Consider the following 18561-nt stretch of genomic DNA (forward strand, 5'->3'; position numbering starts at 1 on the left):
TGATGGGAACAAGAGGCCTTTAGTCTCGTCCCCCACAGCCCCCACGTCCCCACGCAGCCCGGCTCCCCCGGGGCAGCTCAGACCGGCCTCGGCGGGGCGGGCCCAGGCGGAGAGAGGACCAGGCGGATGCGCTCCACGCACAGCGCCGCTGCCTGCCGCGTCTCCTGGCACAGCGACGCCAGGCTCAGGAAGCCGTGCGGCAGGTCCTCCACCACGCGCAACGTCACGGACTTGCCTAGGTTGCGGAGCCGTCGTGCGAACATGACCGAGTCGTCCAGTATTGGGTCCAGCGCGCAGGCCTGCAGGATGGTGGGGGTGGGGCACGGGGAAGGGGGGGATGAGCCAAGGAAAGGAACGCGCGGACACAGCGCGGACAGAGGAGGGAGACACGATGGGGAGGTGCAGAATGAGTTTCCCTGGGCTTCCTGGACTCTGGCCGGCTTCCCCTCCCCCCGGCCCTCCCAGAACTACCATCTCTTTGCCCTGTCCCTGACTCTTCCGGCCCCTGGCTGCTCCACAGCCCCATGGCGCTCCCCAAGACTGCAAAAGAACATGGCAGCCCTGACTCCCTCCTGGTGGTACACCTCTCCTCTCAGGCCAGGCCAGCGACTCCCACCGCCGGGTGCACCTGCACCCCACCCGTGTCGTCCCCATCTGGTGCTCACCACAATGTGCACTGGTGGCAGGTTCTGCAGCATGCTGTCAGGTGCCAGCAGTGGTGACATGAAGGGGTTCTTGGCGATGGGCGATGAGTACAGGGGCATCCGCGTGGGGCCCTGGCTGGAGCGCCTGGGGCGGAAGCCCTCAGGGAATGCGGCAGTAATGCCGTGGCCTCTGTTTTTGCTGTTCAGCTCATCTCGGGCCTCAACCTCTTCCTGGGCACCCTCAGGCCCGAGTAAGAAGTTGACGTCTGAGGGCGTGGAGGGACCAAGTGTCTCGGCTGACAGTGACAGCTCGGAGGTGCCCGATGTCTCGCTGCTGCCCCTGAGGTTCAGGGCATGCAGTGTCAGGCTCTTGAGGGGGTCTGTGCCCCGTGGGTCCTCTGGCTGGGCCAGCGCTGCTTCAGACACGCTGCGCCGCATTGGCTCTGTGACAGAAGCAGGGTCAGGGAAGATCAGCTGGGTTGGGCATGTGGGGGGCTGGCAGGGAAGCTCATGGGAAGGGCAGAGTCCTCCGGAGGAGAAACCAACGGAGGCAGGGCTGTGGAGGCCTGGAGTGGTCCCCTAGACACCCTCCTTGGGGCGGGACGGGGAGCTCCAGGTGCCCAGAAGCAACTCTTAAGGTGTAGGTGGAAGGAGTCACATGGCCGTAGAGGGGTGTGTATGTGTGTGTGTGTGGTGACTGGGAAGGTTAAGAGCAAGTCATTTTATCTCTGGAAATCTCAGTTTCCTCATCTGTACAAAGGGGGTAAAAATAGTCCTTACTTCATAGGAGGTGCGGAGGACTCAGTGGCTTAAGATACGGGATTAGGTACTGCTACCTCCTGGGAGGTCCTAATATATCAGTATTAATATTTTATTACCAGGCCTGGCACCCTGTTCCAGCATGAGGCCCAGCAACTTATGGCCACTTGACACAGAGGGTGTGAATGGATTAAAGTGGAGTAGGAAACAGGCCCATGTGGCTTGAAAGGGAGCTAAAAACAATCTTAGGGGCATATTAGATTCCTAGGGATCCCACACCTGTTGTAGCCACATAGATCTGTTCCCCAAATTTCCTTTGTGTTCTTCAGTTTTATCCCTTCCCTTTGAGTGACCAGGCAAGCAAGCTCCCAAATAATGTTACAGATGTGCTTCCGGCCCACCTGCTGTGCCCACCTTGGCCTTAGCTCCATTAATTTTATCAGACCCACACTGCTTACCACTAGGACCAGGACCATATATTTACCAGTTGTTTTTCACTTGTCTTTATAGATCCATGAAGGCAAAATAGAAGATATGAGAATAACTATAAGTGCTCTTTGACCCAGGGGTCAATGGAACAGAGCTGCTGGTTAAGAGTCACAGGGCACAGCCAGTCAGGGGTGCTGGCATTTTCTAAGAGCACCTACTGTGTGCCAGGTATTATGCTGGATGCTTGGCACAAATGGGTCCATGCAGTCCTTACAACAACCTTATGAGGCAGGTACTCTTATTGTACCCATTTCACAGAGGAGCAAAACAAGGCTCACAGAGACCATTACTTACCCATGTCATCCAGCTACCAGCAAGTACCTGGTACAATAGGGAGCTAAACTAGTGTTTATGTAGGGGGCTCCAAGGGCGACACCTATCTGTCACCTTTAGCCTATAAGGAAATCCCAGTACTCAGTGGTCTATTTACCTAAAATTCAAATCCCTTTTGTTTTTGTGTGTATTTATTTGCGTCTATTTGAGAATCTTAAAATTAAAAAACTTAAAACACGTCCAATTGGTATAACTTTCTGAATAATTTTCTGAATATTCATCTGTTTTTGAACATGTGGTTCCAATTACTCACAAAATACTGTTGATTTGCTAGAGATAGAAAATAAGTTGAGTTGGTTGTGCTTTAAAATCCTTAAAATGTTAAAAAAATGGTGGGAAAACATGGATCCTTGGATGGAGGTGATTTTTGGCTGCCTGAGAATCCTGCCCACCACCCAAGGTTGGGAATCTCCTCCACTTCCCGAGGTCCATCCAGTCTATTGATATCCCTGCCCCAGCCTCCTAGATCTGCTCCTGGAGTTGGGGTATTATCCCTATGTACCTCTGTTAAGAGTCTGGAAAGAATCTTAGAGGGCTGGACTCCCATCTGAGGGCCCAAGGGATTCCAGTGGCCTTCCCGGGACTAAAAACCAGGACATGGGCAGGCCTTCTGAGTCATTTCCCAGGGTGCCTTTCTGGGAAAGGCTGTTTGGAAAGCTGAATCATATAATTCCTGAGACTGAGATGACCTGGGGGACCAGAAGTCCTTGAACTTCCAGGATATGGACTGTCGCGGAAAATCAAAGCTTTGTGATAGAGACAAGGGATAGATATGGGGCAGAACCAGGAAGCTGATCTCTGCTTCTCTGAATGCCCCAGGGCACGGCCCCTTTCCTGCCCCAGGACTTGTGGCGTGCCAGGTTGTCTCTCCTGGGCATCCCGGAAGGCCTCACTCACCTGCCATGGGCACTGATTTCGGATGGGACTTGTGCGTCAGCTCCAGGAAGGAGTTGAGCCACGAGGAGGCACTCAGGCGGAGGTCCCGGAAGAGCAGAGCTGTGTCCCGCTGCACCAGCCCCATCAAGCCCAGCGCCTTCTGGTTGGAGTCAGAGTGGTCCTCTGTCTCCCCACCTGCAGAGTGCATGTGGTGGGGGGAGGGGCTGAGTCGGTCCCTTCTCTTTCTGGGACCAACACCCACAGCTTCAGACATCTGTGCCCAGGGACCCAAGAATAACTGAGTGCTTCAGTAGGAGTCTTAGATTCCTCTCCTCAGCCCTAGGAGACTGGGCCCTAGCCCATCCCTGCAGGCCCCAGGCATCCTACCCCCCCAGTGCCAGCTGTGGGGGGTGGGCCTTACCAGCATAGGCACTGACGCACTTGCAGAGCACGCTGAGGGGCAGCAGGGGGTCCATGAGGCTCAGAAGGCGGGAGGGAGAGGCAGTGGACTGCAGCATTGTGGCCGGGTAGGCTGCCATGATGCCATCTGGCACCCGCACCCCATAGGCTGCTGCCCGAAGGGAGACGGTGAAGCAGAGGTTCCCGCCTGCGCTGTCTCCCGCGAGGCATATCCGCTCGCCCGTTGAGCCTGGTTTGGAGGGGGGGCTTGGTTACCCCTGGCAGGGGGGAACTCAAGCTCTGGGCCAGGAGTGCTAGGTTCTGGGCCAGGAGGTGGGGTGTGGGGGCCCCAACTCCAAGGTCTAGTCAACTGCAAAGTTAGAGACTGGTAAACTGAGGCAGGGATTTGGAAGACACCCATTTGGAGGACAGTGATCGGAGTACCAGGCTGACTTAGGACATAGAGGGGCCTGGAGATCAGGAAGCTCTGGGGCAGCTTGGGAGGCTGCAGGGTGGAAGGGAGGAGGATGGTGGGGGATGGGGAAGAGGGGACACAGAGGGAGGGACGGTCATCCTAGGCCAGGACATGGAAGCCAGCTTCAGGCTGACAGGGGGCCATGGGCCCTGTGCCATGGCGCATAGTCCCACCCTGCTCTGTGCCTCCCAAGATGTCAGAAGTGGGAAGTCAGAGGAGCTGGAAAAATGGGCTGGAGATGTCAGGGGGTGGGGCAACAGGAAGAGGAAAGCAAAGGTCAGAGGAGACCCCTGAGGGAGGTGGGAGAATGGGGTGTCAGGGCTGGAGTAGGGGAGCAGGAGGGAGGAAGTGGTAGATAGAAGGCTGGGAGAGCAGTGGGCAAAAGGGAGAGACCGCTGAGGCAGAGATGGAGTGGGCAGGTGGCAGAGGGCTGGGTGGTGGGAGATGGAAGGGGAGGCAGGGGATGCAAGACTGAGGCTGAGCAATGAGATGGCTCCTCCCCTGCAGTGAGGGCTGGGGGCTGAAGCAGGCTGGGGCGCGGGTAACAGTGAGGGCTGGGCTCACCGAGGAGGGTGCAGTGCGTCACGGCCCAGCAGTAGGCGTAGAAGCACTCCTCCAGAGCTCGGGGGAAGGGGGCCTCGGGGGCCAGGGAGTAGTCGATGGACAGGATGGGGACGCCCAGCTCCTGGGCCCAGGTCTTGAGGTAGGGCTCATGGGACTTGGAGGTCTGGGCCACGAAGCCACCACCATGGATGTGAACGATGAGGGACCGTGAGCGGGGTGCTGGCTGCGGCCGAGGCCGCAGGTCCAAGCTCCTCGGACCCTCAGACTTCACCAGGCTGCTGAGCTCCTCACTGTCCTGGGGAGAAGGGAGGAGGAGGCAAAGAGGTGGGTGAGGATGGGGGGGGCCAACGTGGGCCACCCTCCATCCCCCCAAAGGGACATGCTCAGAGAGACAGGAGGGAATGAAGGATGGCAGTGGAGAAGGGAGGCGTCCGGGTGGGGGTGGGCGCTGGGGGTGGGCCCATGCCCCTCACTCTGTTCTTGCTCCTGGCTGAGGCAGGGGCCCTACCTGTCCTTCACGCAGGTCATAGGAGATGAGCCTGACGAGGACCGGCCCAGGGCCCATGTGGGCCAAGGGGGGCGAGATGGTGACTGTGAGCTTGGGGTCAGTGATGAGCGGCATCTCAAAGGCCTCTGGCGGCAGGCTGAGCAGGCGGCTTACCCTCACAGTGGTCGATACCATGTTCGCTAGAGACTGGTGGCAGGGAACAGAAGGGGTCTTGGCGAGGGACTGCTTATAGGGGCCCCCTCACAACTTCCCTCGGACCCCCCTATTCTTCCCTTATGTGCCAACCCTTGGCTTGGAGCCCTGCAGAGACTTGATGTCGCCTAGGACGGGTCTCTGGGCTTCAGTGTCCCCATCTTGTAACAGGTTGGGGCCCTCATCGGGCCGCACGCTCACCGACAGCACCTCCATCTCGGTGATATTCCAGAAGGCTTTCCAGAACTGCACGTCCAGGTTCTGAGTGATACGCTCAAACTCGGCCCCACGCAGCTCTGGATCGATCGCAAAGCGGCCGCTGGTGAAGAGGGAGCTGGCGGCCACACCTGGGGGTGGGGAGGGTATGAGGGAGCCTGAGTGGGACAGGCTGTGGGGCAGGGTTACAAAGGAGGGACAAGAGGGGAGGGTGGTATGGACAGGGCCCAGCTGGCCAGGACTCACTGAGGCCGGTTTCGTTGCGTTTGTAGTGCTCCCCGAAGGATACCAGCCCGATGGAGAGGGTCTGCAGGAATGGCCTGATGGCGGGTGTGAACTGTGGAGAGATGCAGCAGTTACCCGCCACCCAGAAGAGGGACTGGGGGCAGAAACTGTCATTCCGCAAACATTTAGTGGATTCCTACTGTGTTCTAGGCACTGCTCTAGGCATACACATATAACGTCAAGTAATAGCTAATGATTCGAAAACACAAGAGGTGGAGAGGACACAGAGTGAAGACTAGGGGTCAGGCTACTTAGACAGTTTCCAGGAGGGGACTTGAGGAGGGACCCGAATGGAGCGAGGCTGTTCTTACCGAGGGCACAGCAAGTGCAAAGGCTTTGAGGCGGGCTATGCTTGGGTGGATAAGGAAAGCTGGGGCCAGTGTGGCTGGAGCTGTGAGCCGGGGGAGTGACAGGGGGTGAGCTCAGAAATGCAAAGGGGGCTCACATAGGCCTGAGGAATTTAGATTTATTCCAAATGTGGGGTGGAGCCACTGGAGGGTTGTAAGCTGGGAGTAAGATGACACAGGGATTTCCTGAAAGTCAGCGAGGACGGCAGTGGGGACCAGTTATGGGGCAGCAGGAAGGCAGATGGGAAATGGTCAGAGACAGGGCCAGAGATTTTGAGGCAGAAAGACAGCCAAAGGGGGAGACAGCATCTGAGAGAGGAGCCAGACAGCTCAGGAAAGACAATGGGGAGACAAGATCAGATTTAAAAAAAGCACCACAGGAGGCTGGGCACGCAGCCAGCAGCGTTCTTCTGTTCATTTGGCAAATACTGGCCTAGGTCCTACTGCACACTAGGCACTGGGCTGGAGCAGGGGCTGAGCAAGACCCAGACAGGTGACGCCTTTGCCCTCCTGGGGCTGACATTTTACGGGGGTGGGGTGGGGGGGGAGGAAGCTGTCCTGTAACACAGCACAGCTGGGCCCTCAAACTAGCTGTCAGGCATGGCCCTGCCCCTGGCTGGGGACCGAGAGAGCCAGAGAGCACAGGGGTGCCTGGCCATTGTGGCTGGATGCTGGCTCGGGTGGCTGTAGGCTCTCTCTCTCATGACGCCAAGGTCATAGCTGGGACACAGGGAGGAGCTGGCTGGCCCAGCTGGGCTGATCAATATTTGTGGGTTCAGCTTAGGTGAGAGGAAGTTCCCAGAAACACCCAGGCTGGGTTGATGAGGACAGGCTATCCAACCGGAAACACAGAAAGGTGGGGTGAGCTGGAGGCTGAGAAACTGCCAAACTCAGCTGACACTGAGGTGGGGGGTGGCCCTGAGAGGGTCTGAAGGACTACAGGGCCACATAGCTCCAGATACTCCTGCTGGGGTTCCCTGATGTGGGTCCCCCAGTCCCCAGCACTGACCCCAGATAGTGGCAATTGGGCCTCTGCTCTGAGCCTGGTGTTCCCGTGCGCCCCCCATTCTGAGTCACCAAACTACTTTTCCTATGAATCCGAAGGCCTCTGGGCTGCCTCCCTCTCAGTGCTGAGACGGGTTGTATCTCCCTGAGGGTAGTTTGTGGGGGCAGAGGGTAGAAGGCTTGCAGTGGGCAGGGGTCAGGGTCCCAGTTCAAAGGAGACAGAGGTCTCGGCTAGGTTTCCTTCACTATCACCAACTCGGATACACTCCTTGGCCCTTCCCCCAGCCTGAAAATCCTGATTCTACAGCTCTTTAGGTGAGTCAAAAAGCCCAGACCTGGGTCCAATTGAGCTTCTTGAACTTCTGTAAAATGGGGTCTGTACCCTCTTTCCTAGGCCTCCAGTGGGGCTCACTAATGGGGTGTCCTCTTACACATGGGCCTTTGAGAACAATACAGGCTACCCTCCTAGGGGGAGTCGCAAACTCCAATGATTTCAGGGACCAGACAGGTCACATAAAGGAATGAATAGATCTCCTAAATGAACGGTGATTGACAGCAGTGGGTGCCTGGAGCTCAAAGCTATGCGAGTTAAAGATTCCTTGCTACATGGTGGATTCAGCATGGGGGCCACGTGTTTGTGGTCCCTGTGGAGCTCTGTCTGAGCCCCAGACAGTTTCCCCTTTCTGTATCTGCAGCGTTCTGAATCATGACCCTTGTGGTTATCCTACTATAATACTGGGCCAGGTCTGGGGCCACCGAGTGCCTTTACCTGGGCCCAGAGGTATAGGGTGGGGGCTCACCTGGAAGCCCAGGCAGCGGCCGTAGAAGCAGCCCTTGTGCAGAGTGATGTACTCGCGCAGGAAATCGGTGGTGAGTCCCTCGTCACCGTCGAAGAAGAGTGCCCCGGGCTGGTTGGTGGCCAGCAGGCGCTCGGCGTAGTAGGCCAGCGCGCGGAGCTGTGTGAGGGCGGCCAGGTAGGCCTCCAGTTCCGCCAGGTTGTGGCTGGCGCGGAAGAAGATGCTGCGGCGGTTGGAGGCCACATAGCGCGACTTGTGCAGCAGGTGCCCCAGGCAGCAGCGGGCTGTGTGCACCAGGCTGCGGTACCCGTTGGCTGGCGTCTCCGCGTCCAGGTCAAATAGGTGCGCCACGCCCAGCAGGTGGCCCAGGGTAGGCTCCAGCCCCAGGGCCTGCTCCCGAACTCCCGCAAAGACGCTCGACAGCCGCCGTGCTGTCTCCCCAGGGCCTTGGCTCAAGAAGAAGGCCATGTTGTCCTCTGCCAGAGTCACCAGTGACTGTGTCATTGTGTGTAGGTCCATGCTGTGCACGAGCCGTGAAGCTGTAGGCAGGTGGAGAGGCTTATCAGATAGGGATCACCCTTTGCTCACTTGGAGCCCTGGGCTCCAGAAGTCCAGGCTCTATCACCCTCCTCCCTCAGACCCAGGAGTCAGAACCCAGCTTCCTCCTTCAGACCCAACGTTGGAGTGTAGGGTCCCCATCCTCTTCCTTTCTTGGGACCCATGAGCCCAGGTACCGAGACCCTTTCTCACTTCTCAGGAGCTAGGAGTTTCATCCCTCAGCCCATCCTTCCTCAGACCCAGGAGTCCAGGTACCCAGACCCTCTTCCGGCTCCAGGAGTCCCTGCTCTCTCCTACCCAGATGTCTTCCTACCCCTTTCTACCTTTCAGGGACCCAAGAGTTCAGGCATCTGTCTCCATTTACTCTCTTGGGCCCAGGGCTCCTTCTAGGTTCTGGAAAATCTGGACCCCAGTTGGTATCCTCTCTCAGGACCCAGAAGTTCAGGCCCCCACCGCCCATCCTTTTCAGGCCTCAGGTGTCGCCCACAGGCCCTTCCCCTCGACCAGTATTTGTGAGAATTCAGCCCTCAGCCCACCCATTCCCATGTACTTGGTGGTGTCCCAGGACACTGGTCCCAAGCCCAATTCTCTTTCTGAACCCAGGAGTTCATCATTCTAGCCTTACTTAAAACTGGAGTCACTCTTGGCCCTTCTTTGTCCCTCAAGTCTGGCTGTGGAGCCCCCTCCTCCACACTTCAGCTTCCTCTCTGTTCCTCTGCGGGGTCCCAAAACTTGGCTGCACTCCTCCCCCACCTGGATCACCTGGCCTTTGAACCTGTCCACTTGGCTTAGATTGCACGGGCCAGCCCGGCCCCCCACCTGGAACAGCAGTACTCGTACTCATCACTGTCAAGGATGTTGAGCTCCCTCTGTGCCAGACCCTGTACTAAGACCTTTCTATGTATTTGCTCATTTGTCCTTGCTCCTTGAGACCCAGACTGCTTCGTTTCACGGTTCAGCTATTAGGAATAACATCCCATTTTATAGGAGAGGAGACTGAGGCTAAGAGGCATTAAGTAAGGAGCTGAAGGTAGCATTGAAAGTGCCAGAACAGAATTCGAACCCAGATCTCTGGGTCCAGAGCTGTGTCTCCCTCCTGGGGCTCTGTAGGCTGGGCCTCTGGCTCTGGCCCTCAAAGACTTACCCTGGACTAGGCCTGACTGCCCACACTTGAGGGTCCCCCTTGATGGGATGCTGCCCTCTGCTCCAGACTCGTCCTTCCTGCAGCCCACCCAGCACCTTGCCTGGCTCCTGAGTGGATAGCCTCCCCCCAACCCCCTCCAGGTGTCTCCTTTCCCTTCCAGGCCCTGGGGTTTGGCAGCGGCCGCTCCTGTCTCCCAGCTAGCCATGCACTCACTCCTTCAGGCCTCTTCGGAGCTTCCCCCAAGCTGTGACTTCTGGACTGTAGGACTGTGGCTCATGCCTGGGGCGATAAACCGGGGGAGGGGCCCAGCCTGCCCAGGGTGTGGCCACCGCTGCACCTCCCACCCACAAGGGACAGTGAGAACCACGTGCTGTAAATAGAGCAGGAGCTCAACTCCCTGCCCCCCTGCTTGCTCCCAGCCCCAGCTCAACTGGGAGTCCCTGTCCTAGGCTCCTCTTACTTAGAATTCAGGAATTCCCAGCCCCTCCTCCTTCAGACAAAAGAGCCCACGGCCCCCAGCCTCCTTTGGACCCAGGCGTCTCGGCCCCTGACCTGAACAAACTGTCCCCTCTCACCCAGCCAGGCTGCCCTCCCTCTCCAGGGTGGACTCAGGGAGCAAAGGCCCCGTGATCTCAGCTCCCGCCCCTCAGGCTGGCCCTGGCACAGCCGTCCCCAGCTGTTAGGGGGAGAGAGAGGGTAGCCAGCTCTGCCTGTCCCTCCTGAGAGGACAAAAGCAGATTAAGGGCAGTGCCAAGCTCAGCTAGGGGCCTGAGCCACAGGTCCTACTGTGTGGTGTTTCCACACCAGGCACCCTGTACCTGCCACTTAGGAGGTGGGCACTGTCCTCCCCACGTCACCCAGGAAAGCGAGGCTCCAAGAGACACTTCACTCACGTTAATCCACGAGCCTAGCCAGCTCTTTTTCACCCTTCAGGCCTTAGCTTGTCACCTCCTCCAAGAGGCATTCCCTAAGTCCTCCTCCCCATGGGAGGCATGCCCCCCCAGCACTCTTTTCTGCCATCATACTTAAATCGTTTTTCCTAGAATTTTACACCTTTGCAAGTACACATTTGCTTCTTTACACGTTTGTTGTTTGTCTCCCCTCAGGGGGAGAACCTGGCTTCACTGAGCTGCTGCGTGTGGAGATGGGGCTCACCAATACAAAATTAGGTATAGGGCCTTGGGAGGGGCCAATGCAAACCAGGCCTCAGTGTCATTTACTTGGCCGGAGGTGAATCCTCCTGTCTCTCCCCCCTTAAATGCCATCTCCACAAGGGCATAGGTGTCCCCACGGCCCATCATGGGGCCTAGCACACAGTAGGTGCTCGGCAAATATTTGAAGGCGGAAGGAAAGCATGAAGAGTCAGAATGGAGGGAGAAGGGGATGGATGGGAGCTTGGGAGAGGACCACCCCTCCGCAGGGCAGGTGAACAGATGGAAAGAGGCCCCTGGAGGCAGCTCTAAGCTTGGTGGCTGTGACAACAGAACACTGGCCCAAACTACTTGCCAGGTGATTCTGGATGAGCCTGGTTTCCTCATCTGTAAACTGCACTGCCCACAGAGGGTAGGAACTGCACTTTGTAAGTGGTGTCCTGGGTGACCTTTTCTGCAGCTGTTTGCTGGTGATTCTCCCGTGGCCTCCCCGAGATGTGCACTGGGTCACTTTTCTGTGTGGCACACATCACCCTCTAACACACTATAAACTGACCGTGTTTGCGCTGTCTCCCTCACTAGGTTATAGGCTCCCTGAAGGCAGGGACTTTATGTGTTTTATTCCTGTGCCTGGTGCACGGCCAGTGTGTGGTATTTATTGCATAATAGGCTGTGGTTTCCCACTTTATAAAGCCACTATTATTTACTTCCTGTCTATGCGGTAGGGCTCTGACAGAAAACTGAGAAGAAGAGAATGGAGGAGACCTGAACCGAACAAGTAACTTGCACAAAGCGGTGGGGAAGAGGTTGGATCCCAGGCCCTCATGATTCCAGGGCCCTGCCCTTTGCCCTGGTCTGGGCTGCTCCCTTGGGGCCGGGCCGGGTGGAGCTGGCAGGAAGGGATGTTGAGATTGCCAGAAACTTGCCAAGAATCCCAGGCAGAGGTCACTGGGGCAGGAGCAGGCCCACCAGGGCCATGGGCGAGAACTGGAGCAGAGGTAGAGCAGAGGGGTCCTACTGCCTGGGCATCAGCTCTTTGCCCTAAAAAGCCACTGTGCAGCTGAACCCGGCCTGGATTTTGGCCCCTGGGGACTAAGCAGGGCAATGGGGAGGAAGGTGGGGGGAGGATGGAGGAAGGGCCAGGTGTGGGGCCTCGGAGGGGCAAGGGCTTCTGAGGGGAGAGGCCTGGGCGCAGATGTAGGAGGGGGGCCAGTGAGTGTATTCCCTGAGAAAGAGCAAATACTGCTCTAACGACTGCTGTGTCAGGCACTGTTCTCCTTATGTGCTTTACGTGAAGTAACTCATTTCATCCTCCCCATGACACCCGAGGTAGGGACCATTATCACCCCTTTCAGAAGATGAGCAAACTGAGATGCGGAGAGGTGACATGCCATCCTGTCATGGTGACATGGGTTACAGAGCCAGCAAGGGTGGCATTGCTTGTTTCTGTGTGTATCTAAGTGTTGCTCCTTCTCTGTCATGTCTCAGTTGCGTGCTTTCTGGGAGGTGAGGCATGAGCGTGGAGGCTTACACGCACATACGCATGTACGTAGGTACGGGACATGGCCAGTGTTGGTTCTGGCCTGTTTGTGAGCAGGTATTATCGACATTTTTTTCCCCCCCTGTGAATTTTTCTGTTTCTTGGTATGTCTGAAGGGATGTTTGTATGCATGTGTCACAGCCCGTTTGTGTTTCTCAGTCTGTGAGTGTATCTGAGTCTCTATTTGTCTCGGACTATGAGATTGTGTGGGTATGTGTTTATATGAGTATGGATGTATATTTGTGCATATCGTGGTTTCCGTGCGCGTGTGTGTGGTGTAAGCATCTGTCCCCATTTGCTCAAGTCAGAACGCAGGGCATCCTCCTGGCCACCTCCAACACCATCCAATCCATCACGAAGTCCTATCCACTGTGTCCCCTAGAAGCCTCCCCACCCCAACTGTCCCCTCGTCTGGATGATTAGAACAACTTTTTATGTGTCTCTGATTTTGCCACATTCAATCTCTTCACGTAGCAGCCAGGGGATCTTTCTAAAACATAAATTTGGTCACACACTCTCAACTCTTCAACACCCCCACCCTTTCTCTCAGGATAAAGCCCCAAATCCTGGACACAGCCTCCCAAACCAGGGACCATCTGGGCCTCCTGCCCGTGCAGCCTCCTCTCTTCCTCCCCTCCCTTCCTGAGTTCCCTCTGAGCTGTAATGTGCTGCTTCCTTAGGCCTCAAGGTCTCTGTCCATTGTGTTCCTGCGGTCCTCCCTGCCCCCTCTTGCGTAGCCGCCGTCAACACTTGCTTATCCTTGGCTCCAATGTCACCTCCTTGGGAAGCCTCCCTCTTACATTTTCTCAGGAATTTCCCTCTTGTTTTTATCACAGTTTATAATTATATCTGATTTGTGGGATTATTTGATTAATGTTTGTGTCCACAGCTCAAATGTGAGTGTGTCCTCACCACTGAGAGCCCAGGACTGTCACAAGTAAGTGTACACTGAATGTCTGCTGAACGAATCTGTGCATCTGGAGCCTTCTGGGTCCAGAATCAAGGTTGGGCAGACAGCAGTTTTGAGCTCACACACTCCCTGCCCTCAGGAGGCTGGGGACGACCATCTCTCTGCCCTCGCTGGCCAGGTAAGGAAGCCCAGGTGACTTTACTTCCTCAGGCCCTCCATGTCATCATCTTGGAAATAAGGTGATCATGACACTAGCGTCATCAGGTTACTGGCAAGATCAAACTGATGACTAGAACTGTTCCAGCCAGCCTGGATGCCCTTGGGGCAGGGGTGAGGTCTGATTCACCCACCGGAGGCCTGGCACCAGGGCAGGACCTCAGGAAATGACAGGCGAATCTCACAGCTTTGGAGAATGAGCCGTTTTCAGTAGGTGGGCCCAGGATTTGTGAGGACCGGCTCAGCCATGTGCAGGGAGCCCTGCCCAAGAGGATTCTGACTTCTCATGACAGAGAAGCACAGCACGAGAATTATTATCCCTGTGTTACAGCCCACGCGTTCTTTCACTTATTAATTCAATAAATATTTAAGTGCCTATGTGCCTGGCATACCAGGCTCTGGAAGTGCGGAGTAAAGAAGGCAGACACTGCCCTGTTCTTAGGGAGCTCGCTATCTAGTGGGGGGTGAGTAACCTCCCCTCCTGAGGGCTTCCTGTGTGCTGGTGCCAAACACACTACATTCATTCAAACCTCCCAACAGCCCTACAAGTCAGGCACCCCCATCACTATGTCCATTTTTATAGCTCCGACAGTTGAGGCAGGGAAGGAGAGAGCCTATTGCCCAGTGTACCACAGGTCACAGCCCGAGGAACCAGGTCTCCTATGCCCAGGGACTTAACCATGGTCTGTACTGCCTCTGGGCACTCTGTCCTTTTTACGAGGCTGTCTTGCTATGTGACAGTGAATGCCCTAGGGCAAGAGTCTGAGTCTGTTTGAGCCTGTGTGTGTGTCTGGAGCCAAATCCGGATCTATTCTTGGCAGGGATGAACAATGCAGCGTATGGCAAGGAGAACAATGAGTTTGGGGTCCCTGGGGCCCAGGAACTATGTCAGTTTCTTTTCCGCATAGGATCTTCCCACAGGTCCTCACTTGGATTGACAAATACTCAAAACACAGTAAGCCTCTGCCTGAGGCTTGAAGCATCTCCACTCACTGGTCTGTCAGTCTTCTTCTAGCCTGCTTAGATATGTAAATAATGAGACACCCTAGGGAACCCAGGTGAGGACAGCCCTTCCTTCTTCTCCTGAGGGAGAGTGTGGCAGTTGGAAGCCAATCCAGGAACCCCTAGTCCTAGAAAGAGTGGGGGTCAGGAAGTTAGGCCCCAGGGGAGCCAGGCTGAAGCAGGTGGACTGAAAAGAATGGAAGAACGGTCTGAATGAAGGATGGGAACAGGTCTGTTTTGAGCTGTATTGGCCCACTGACATTGCCCTTTCTGGGGCACCCCTTCTTTCCACATTACCGTGACTCACCCCTAAACTTCCTCTTTCCGCAACAGCTTATAAACTTCTTCCTTATCATCCTCTCAAGAATGCCAGAGACCTGATAATCAGCGCTGGAACCATTTCCCAGGTGGGAAACACCGAGGACAGGAGTTGCCTACAGTCGCGCAGCGAGTACAGAGCCAGAGCGGGAACCCTGGTCCAGGAGACTCGCACTTTGGACTCTCCACCCAAGGCAGTAGTGAGGCGTCGGATGGTTTCTATGCTGGAGGTATATTCCGCTCTCACATCATCCCCTTCTCACAATGGATCATCCCCGCACTCCCCTTGCAGAGCGGCAATAGGCCAGTCCACGGACTCCCCTACTTCTCGTGGAGATGGGTCAGTCCACTCAGTCCCCAGTTCACCGCGGGATGTCCAAGGTTCCTTCCCGGCTGTTGTCGACCCCCGTGCGCTCACCTTTGGTCTTGACTTTTCGCCACCGCCGGCGGCTACGGCTCTTGGACACCTTTTTATTCTTCTTCGAGGCCGGGGCCCCAGCGGCCCCGGCGGGGCCCTCTCCCCCGGCTGACTCCATTAATTCTCCTAGGTCCCGGTGCGAGGACCAATTCCAGCCGCCAGGCCCCGCCCCGGTGGCCAATCCTCGTTACACACCACCGCCGGGCCCCCATACCACCCAATCCTGGGCTTGCTCCTCTTTGGGTCCCGCCCCCTAAGCAATTCGTACCTCACTCCACTACTAAGGCATGGCCCCGCCCCCTCATACGCCTTAAAGGACCCGCGACCGAAAATGCAACCCTGGAGGCGGCGAAAAGCGTCCTTCAGGCAGGACTAGGGAGTCTCACGGTGGTCACCCTAGCAGGGAAGCCTCGCTATTATCACATGTTGGTTTTCAGCCTCGCCTTCCCACTCACCTTCCCACGTAGGGATCCCCTAGAATGCGACCCAGCGCGCCCGCTGGAGGGGGAGAACCGGGCGCCACTGAACCACTGCCTGGGGGGTGGGGGGGCGGGGCCAGGTCCTCGGGCAATTCAAAGCCGGGGCGGGACGCCAGAGCTGGAGGCGTGGCTCTGCCTGCGAGCTGTCGGAGGAGGAAGCCCCGCCTTCTCCCCGACCCCTGCCTCCTAGCTCTGTTATCTTAGTTCTCTTTCTCGCGGTTCTTTTTTCTTCCCTTTCCTCCGTACGAGAATGGGGGGGAGGGGCAAGGAGCATGCTCGGCACCTGCGCACTAGCCTTAAGCCGCGGGCCCACCCGTAGGGAAGAACCGCGGTGGAGGAGGCGGCGAGCACCTGGGAAAAGGCGGGAAACAGAGGAGGCTCGAGGCTCGCGCATGCGCACACAGCCACTGCCTCCCGGGCGCTCGAGGAGGAGAGACGGCGTGTTCGCCTCCGCGGTGTGAAGAGGGTGTCTCTTGAGACCGGGTGCTGGAAGCCTAGAGAAACAACTCTTAACCCTCAGCGCTGGAAAAAGACGTGGAACCATGTCACCAATTACCCTCATCTCCTCAGACGAGAGGGAGACGAGTCATGATCTGCGCTGGGACCACCATCGCCGGCCCTCAGACTAAGTGGCCTTACAGGGTTCTTAGGTTCCGGAGTGGGGCTGCGTGGTTTTTCCCCCTTGGGCTACTGCAACAAGTAGCCCCTCATTCCAGGGAGCAACCTTGCTGCCCGCTTCTGCCTGGCAGGGCTTTGGAGCCTAAAGGAGGAGAATGGGAGCTGGGGCCTGCACCCCGGGGCACCACTGCCTGCTTCAGAAGAGGGGAGGGAGTGCTGGCAGCCATCATCCTTGCCTCCCTCTCCCTTCGGCTGTCCCATCCTTCAGCCCCAACCTTGCCTGGGACTTTGGCGGAACCCCTGGCCCCTCTCCCAGGCCCCCCCTTCATGAGAACGCAACCCCCAAGGCCCTCAGGCCTGGCTTGACTGGGGGTTCCCCTGGACATCCTGGCTGGGCAGCAAGTGTCCTCCTGCGCTGACAGCCAGCCTGGAGAGTTCAAGGGTCTCTAAGGCCTGAATTTGGCCTAATCAGGATGGAAACTCCCTGAGGGTAAGGGCCTGTGTCTCTGGGGCCTACGGCAGTGTCTGTCCCAGAACTGTGCTCAGTGGGTTTGGGGACAGATGGATGAATACTGGCAGGAGGATGGCTTCCCTTCTGATCTTGGCCCCTAGTCCAGAACCCTTTCTCGCTTCGAGTTCCCCAAAATCCTTCACGGGGAGGCATCCTGGTGCCTGGGAAGAAGTCCGACCCTAGCTTTGGGCTTGGCCTCTCCCTACTGCCCCCTTATGCCAGATCCTGTATAGCTACCTCATTGCTTGGGGTTCCTCATCTATCAAACGGGGCTTTTTGATCTTTGTCTTGCTGTTGAGGGATCACCGGAGCTAACCTGACATACCGGCAGCCCTTAGTACTTCTCGACCCCATTCCTCCAGGCTCAGCTCACCTGTGTCCTGGTAGCGTCTGTGATTCTGGCTGCTGGTTTTCTTCCCGTGGGCTGATGTCCCACCACATTCTGACATCACTTTATCATCAGGCTTCCACTTGAAGGCCAGTTTCGTGCCCTGGGCCACTGTTCCACCGCTCATGGCTGGTGAATTGTTCTCAAACGGACACCCTGAATCTGATTCTGAGTCTAAATCTGTGACCCACTCAAGAAATGTCTTCCACTCGGAAGCCTGTTGCTCTATGGATAGGTCGTGCAGTTTTGATAGAAACTCCCACTCGATCAAAGATCTCTGCCGGGATTTGGCTGGAGCTGTTTGTTGGGCTATAGGGTCTGACTGGCCTGGATTCTCTTGGTACCCAGATTCAGTCTGGTCCAGAGGTGTTGATCCAACTTCTTGTAGAGCTAGAGGTGGCTCTATGCATCCCTCTCCCAATTCTGGCTCCTGTTGAATTCTAGACCCTTTTCCTGACCCAGGTCCCTGTTGTGATGCAGCTTCCTGTTGAGCAAAGGGAGGTGATTGTTGTGGTGCAGTTGCCTGTGGGGCAAGATGTTCCTGCTGTAAAGCAGATTTTAGTTGGGCTGTAGGTTCCTGCTGGGATTCAGCTTCATTTTGGGCAAGCGGCTCTTGCTGAGTGAGGGGTCTTTGCTGGGAAGCAGACTCCTGTTGCGTACTGGGTCCCTGCTGAGCCTTCGGTGCTGGCTGTGCTGTGGGTGTCTTTTCTGGGCCAGGCTCTGGCTGGGTGACAGGTGTCTGGTGTGGCTCAAGTTCCCCGTCAGGCCTAGATACTGACTGAGAATCTGGCACCACTGTTGATATTTCCCTCATGAGAGATGTTGATCTCCCAGGCTTCATCCTTCCGGCCCTCCTAGCGAGGCTTCCTTTCTCACAGATCTCTCATTGATTCCTCATGATGGCACCTCGCTTTGGGTTCTACTCCTTCATCCTGGCATTCCTGGTCTTACTTTTTAAGGCAGTTGGCAAGTAGGCCGACCAGTGTTGGACCCCACTCCTGTACCAAATGAGGCTCTTCTGTGCCTCCTGTTGTGGGAGGGTGGATTAGAAACAGGGGGAGACTGTGTGCCCAGCACTCTCCTACCACAGGGGAGGGGCTTGCCCTCTTGTGTCATAAATAGGGCCCCACCCACTCACCACTTAGTTAAAATGTCTTTTCTCATAAGGCAGCATCCCAACTTAGTCCTGTTTCATCTGGGATGACAGAAAGCAGATTCTGGATGAGTGTTCCTTTTTTCCCTCCCCCTTCTGATGTTAAGGAAAGGATCAGAGGAGGAGGCAGTCTCTATACTATTGTAATAATCTTTTCCTCTTTTTTGAGTCTTTTAAATGGTTGCTAGTTTAGTTTCCTATTGCTTTATAATTTCACTCCCATGTTAAAAAAAATGATGTGCTCCCTACTTTACAGCTTGAAGCCC

General features: G+C 56.3%; 2 protein-coding genes across 4 annotated transcripts in view; one reads left to right on the forward strand and one right to left on the reverse strand.

Annotated features, from left to right (window-relative positions):
• Positions 1–15422, reverse strand: LIPE (lipase E, hormone sensitive type). Of its 3 annotated transcripts, none has more exons than XM_033129353.1 (10): positions 15147–15422; positions 7893–8428; positions 5702–5792; positions 5441–5586; positions 5048–5233; positions 4540–4834; positions 3523–3750; positions 3123–3296; positions 666–1087; positions 1–299 (listed from the first exon to the last, which is right to left on the reverse strand). In XM_033129353.1, the coding sequence occupies exons 1-10, from the start codon at positions 15262–15264 to the stop codon at positions 78–80; spliced, it is 2418 nt and encodes an 805-aa protein (XP_032985244.1). In that variant the 5' UTR covers positions 15265–15422; the 3' UTR covers positions 1–77. The 3 variants fall into 3 exon arrangements, with proteins under 3 accessions (XP_032985244.1, XP_032985245.1, XP_032985246.1); XM_033129354.1 differs by lacking the exon at positions 15147–15422 and adding an exon at positions 14718–14856; XM_033129355.1 differs by lacking the exon at positions 15147–15422 and adding an exon at positions 9805–9950.
• Positions 13229–18561, forward strand: part of LOC117035529 (translationally-controlled tumor protein-like) — a 27961-nt gene continuing 22628 nt past the window's right edge. Inside the window, 2 exon segments of the mRNA XM_033129439.1 lie at positions 13229–13370; positions 14776–14958. Coding sequence (XP_032985330.1) covers positions 13235–13370; positions 14776–14958 — 319 coding nt within the window. The 5' untranslated portion in view covers positions 13229–13234.

The sequence above is a fragment of the Rhinolophus ferrumequinum genome, chromosome 15 (genome assembly GCF_004115265.2).
Source record: "Rhinolophus ferrumequinum isolate MPI-CBG mRhiFer1 chromosome 15, mRhiFer1_v1.p, whole genome shotgun sequence".
Lineage (NCBI taxonomy): Eukaryota > Metazoa > Chordata > Mammalia > Chiroptera > Rhinolophidae > Rhinolophus > Rhinolophus ferrumequinum.

What these genes read in the sequence shown, in the direction of transcription:
- LIPE (XM_033129353.1), bottom strand. Translation starts at nt 15,264, where the DNA reads ATGGAGTCAGCCGGGGGAGAGGGCCCCGCCGGGGCCGCTGGGGCCCCG. An exon ending in GCGAAAAGTCAAGACCAAAG is followed by an intron (nt 8,429 to 15,146) that starts GTGAGCGCACGG and finishes ACCTGCCTACAG; the next exon opens with CTTCACGGCTCGTGCACAGC. An exon ending in ACGCAACGAAACCGGCCTCA is followed by an intron (nt 5,587 to 5,701) that starts GTGAGTCCTGGC and finishes CCCCACCCCCAG; the next exon opens with GTGTGGCCGCCAGCTCCCTC.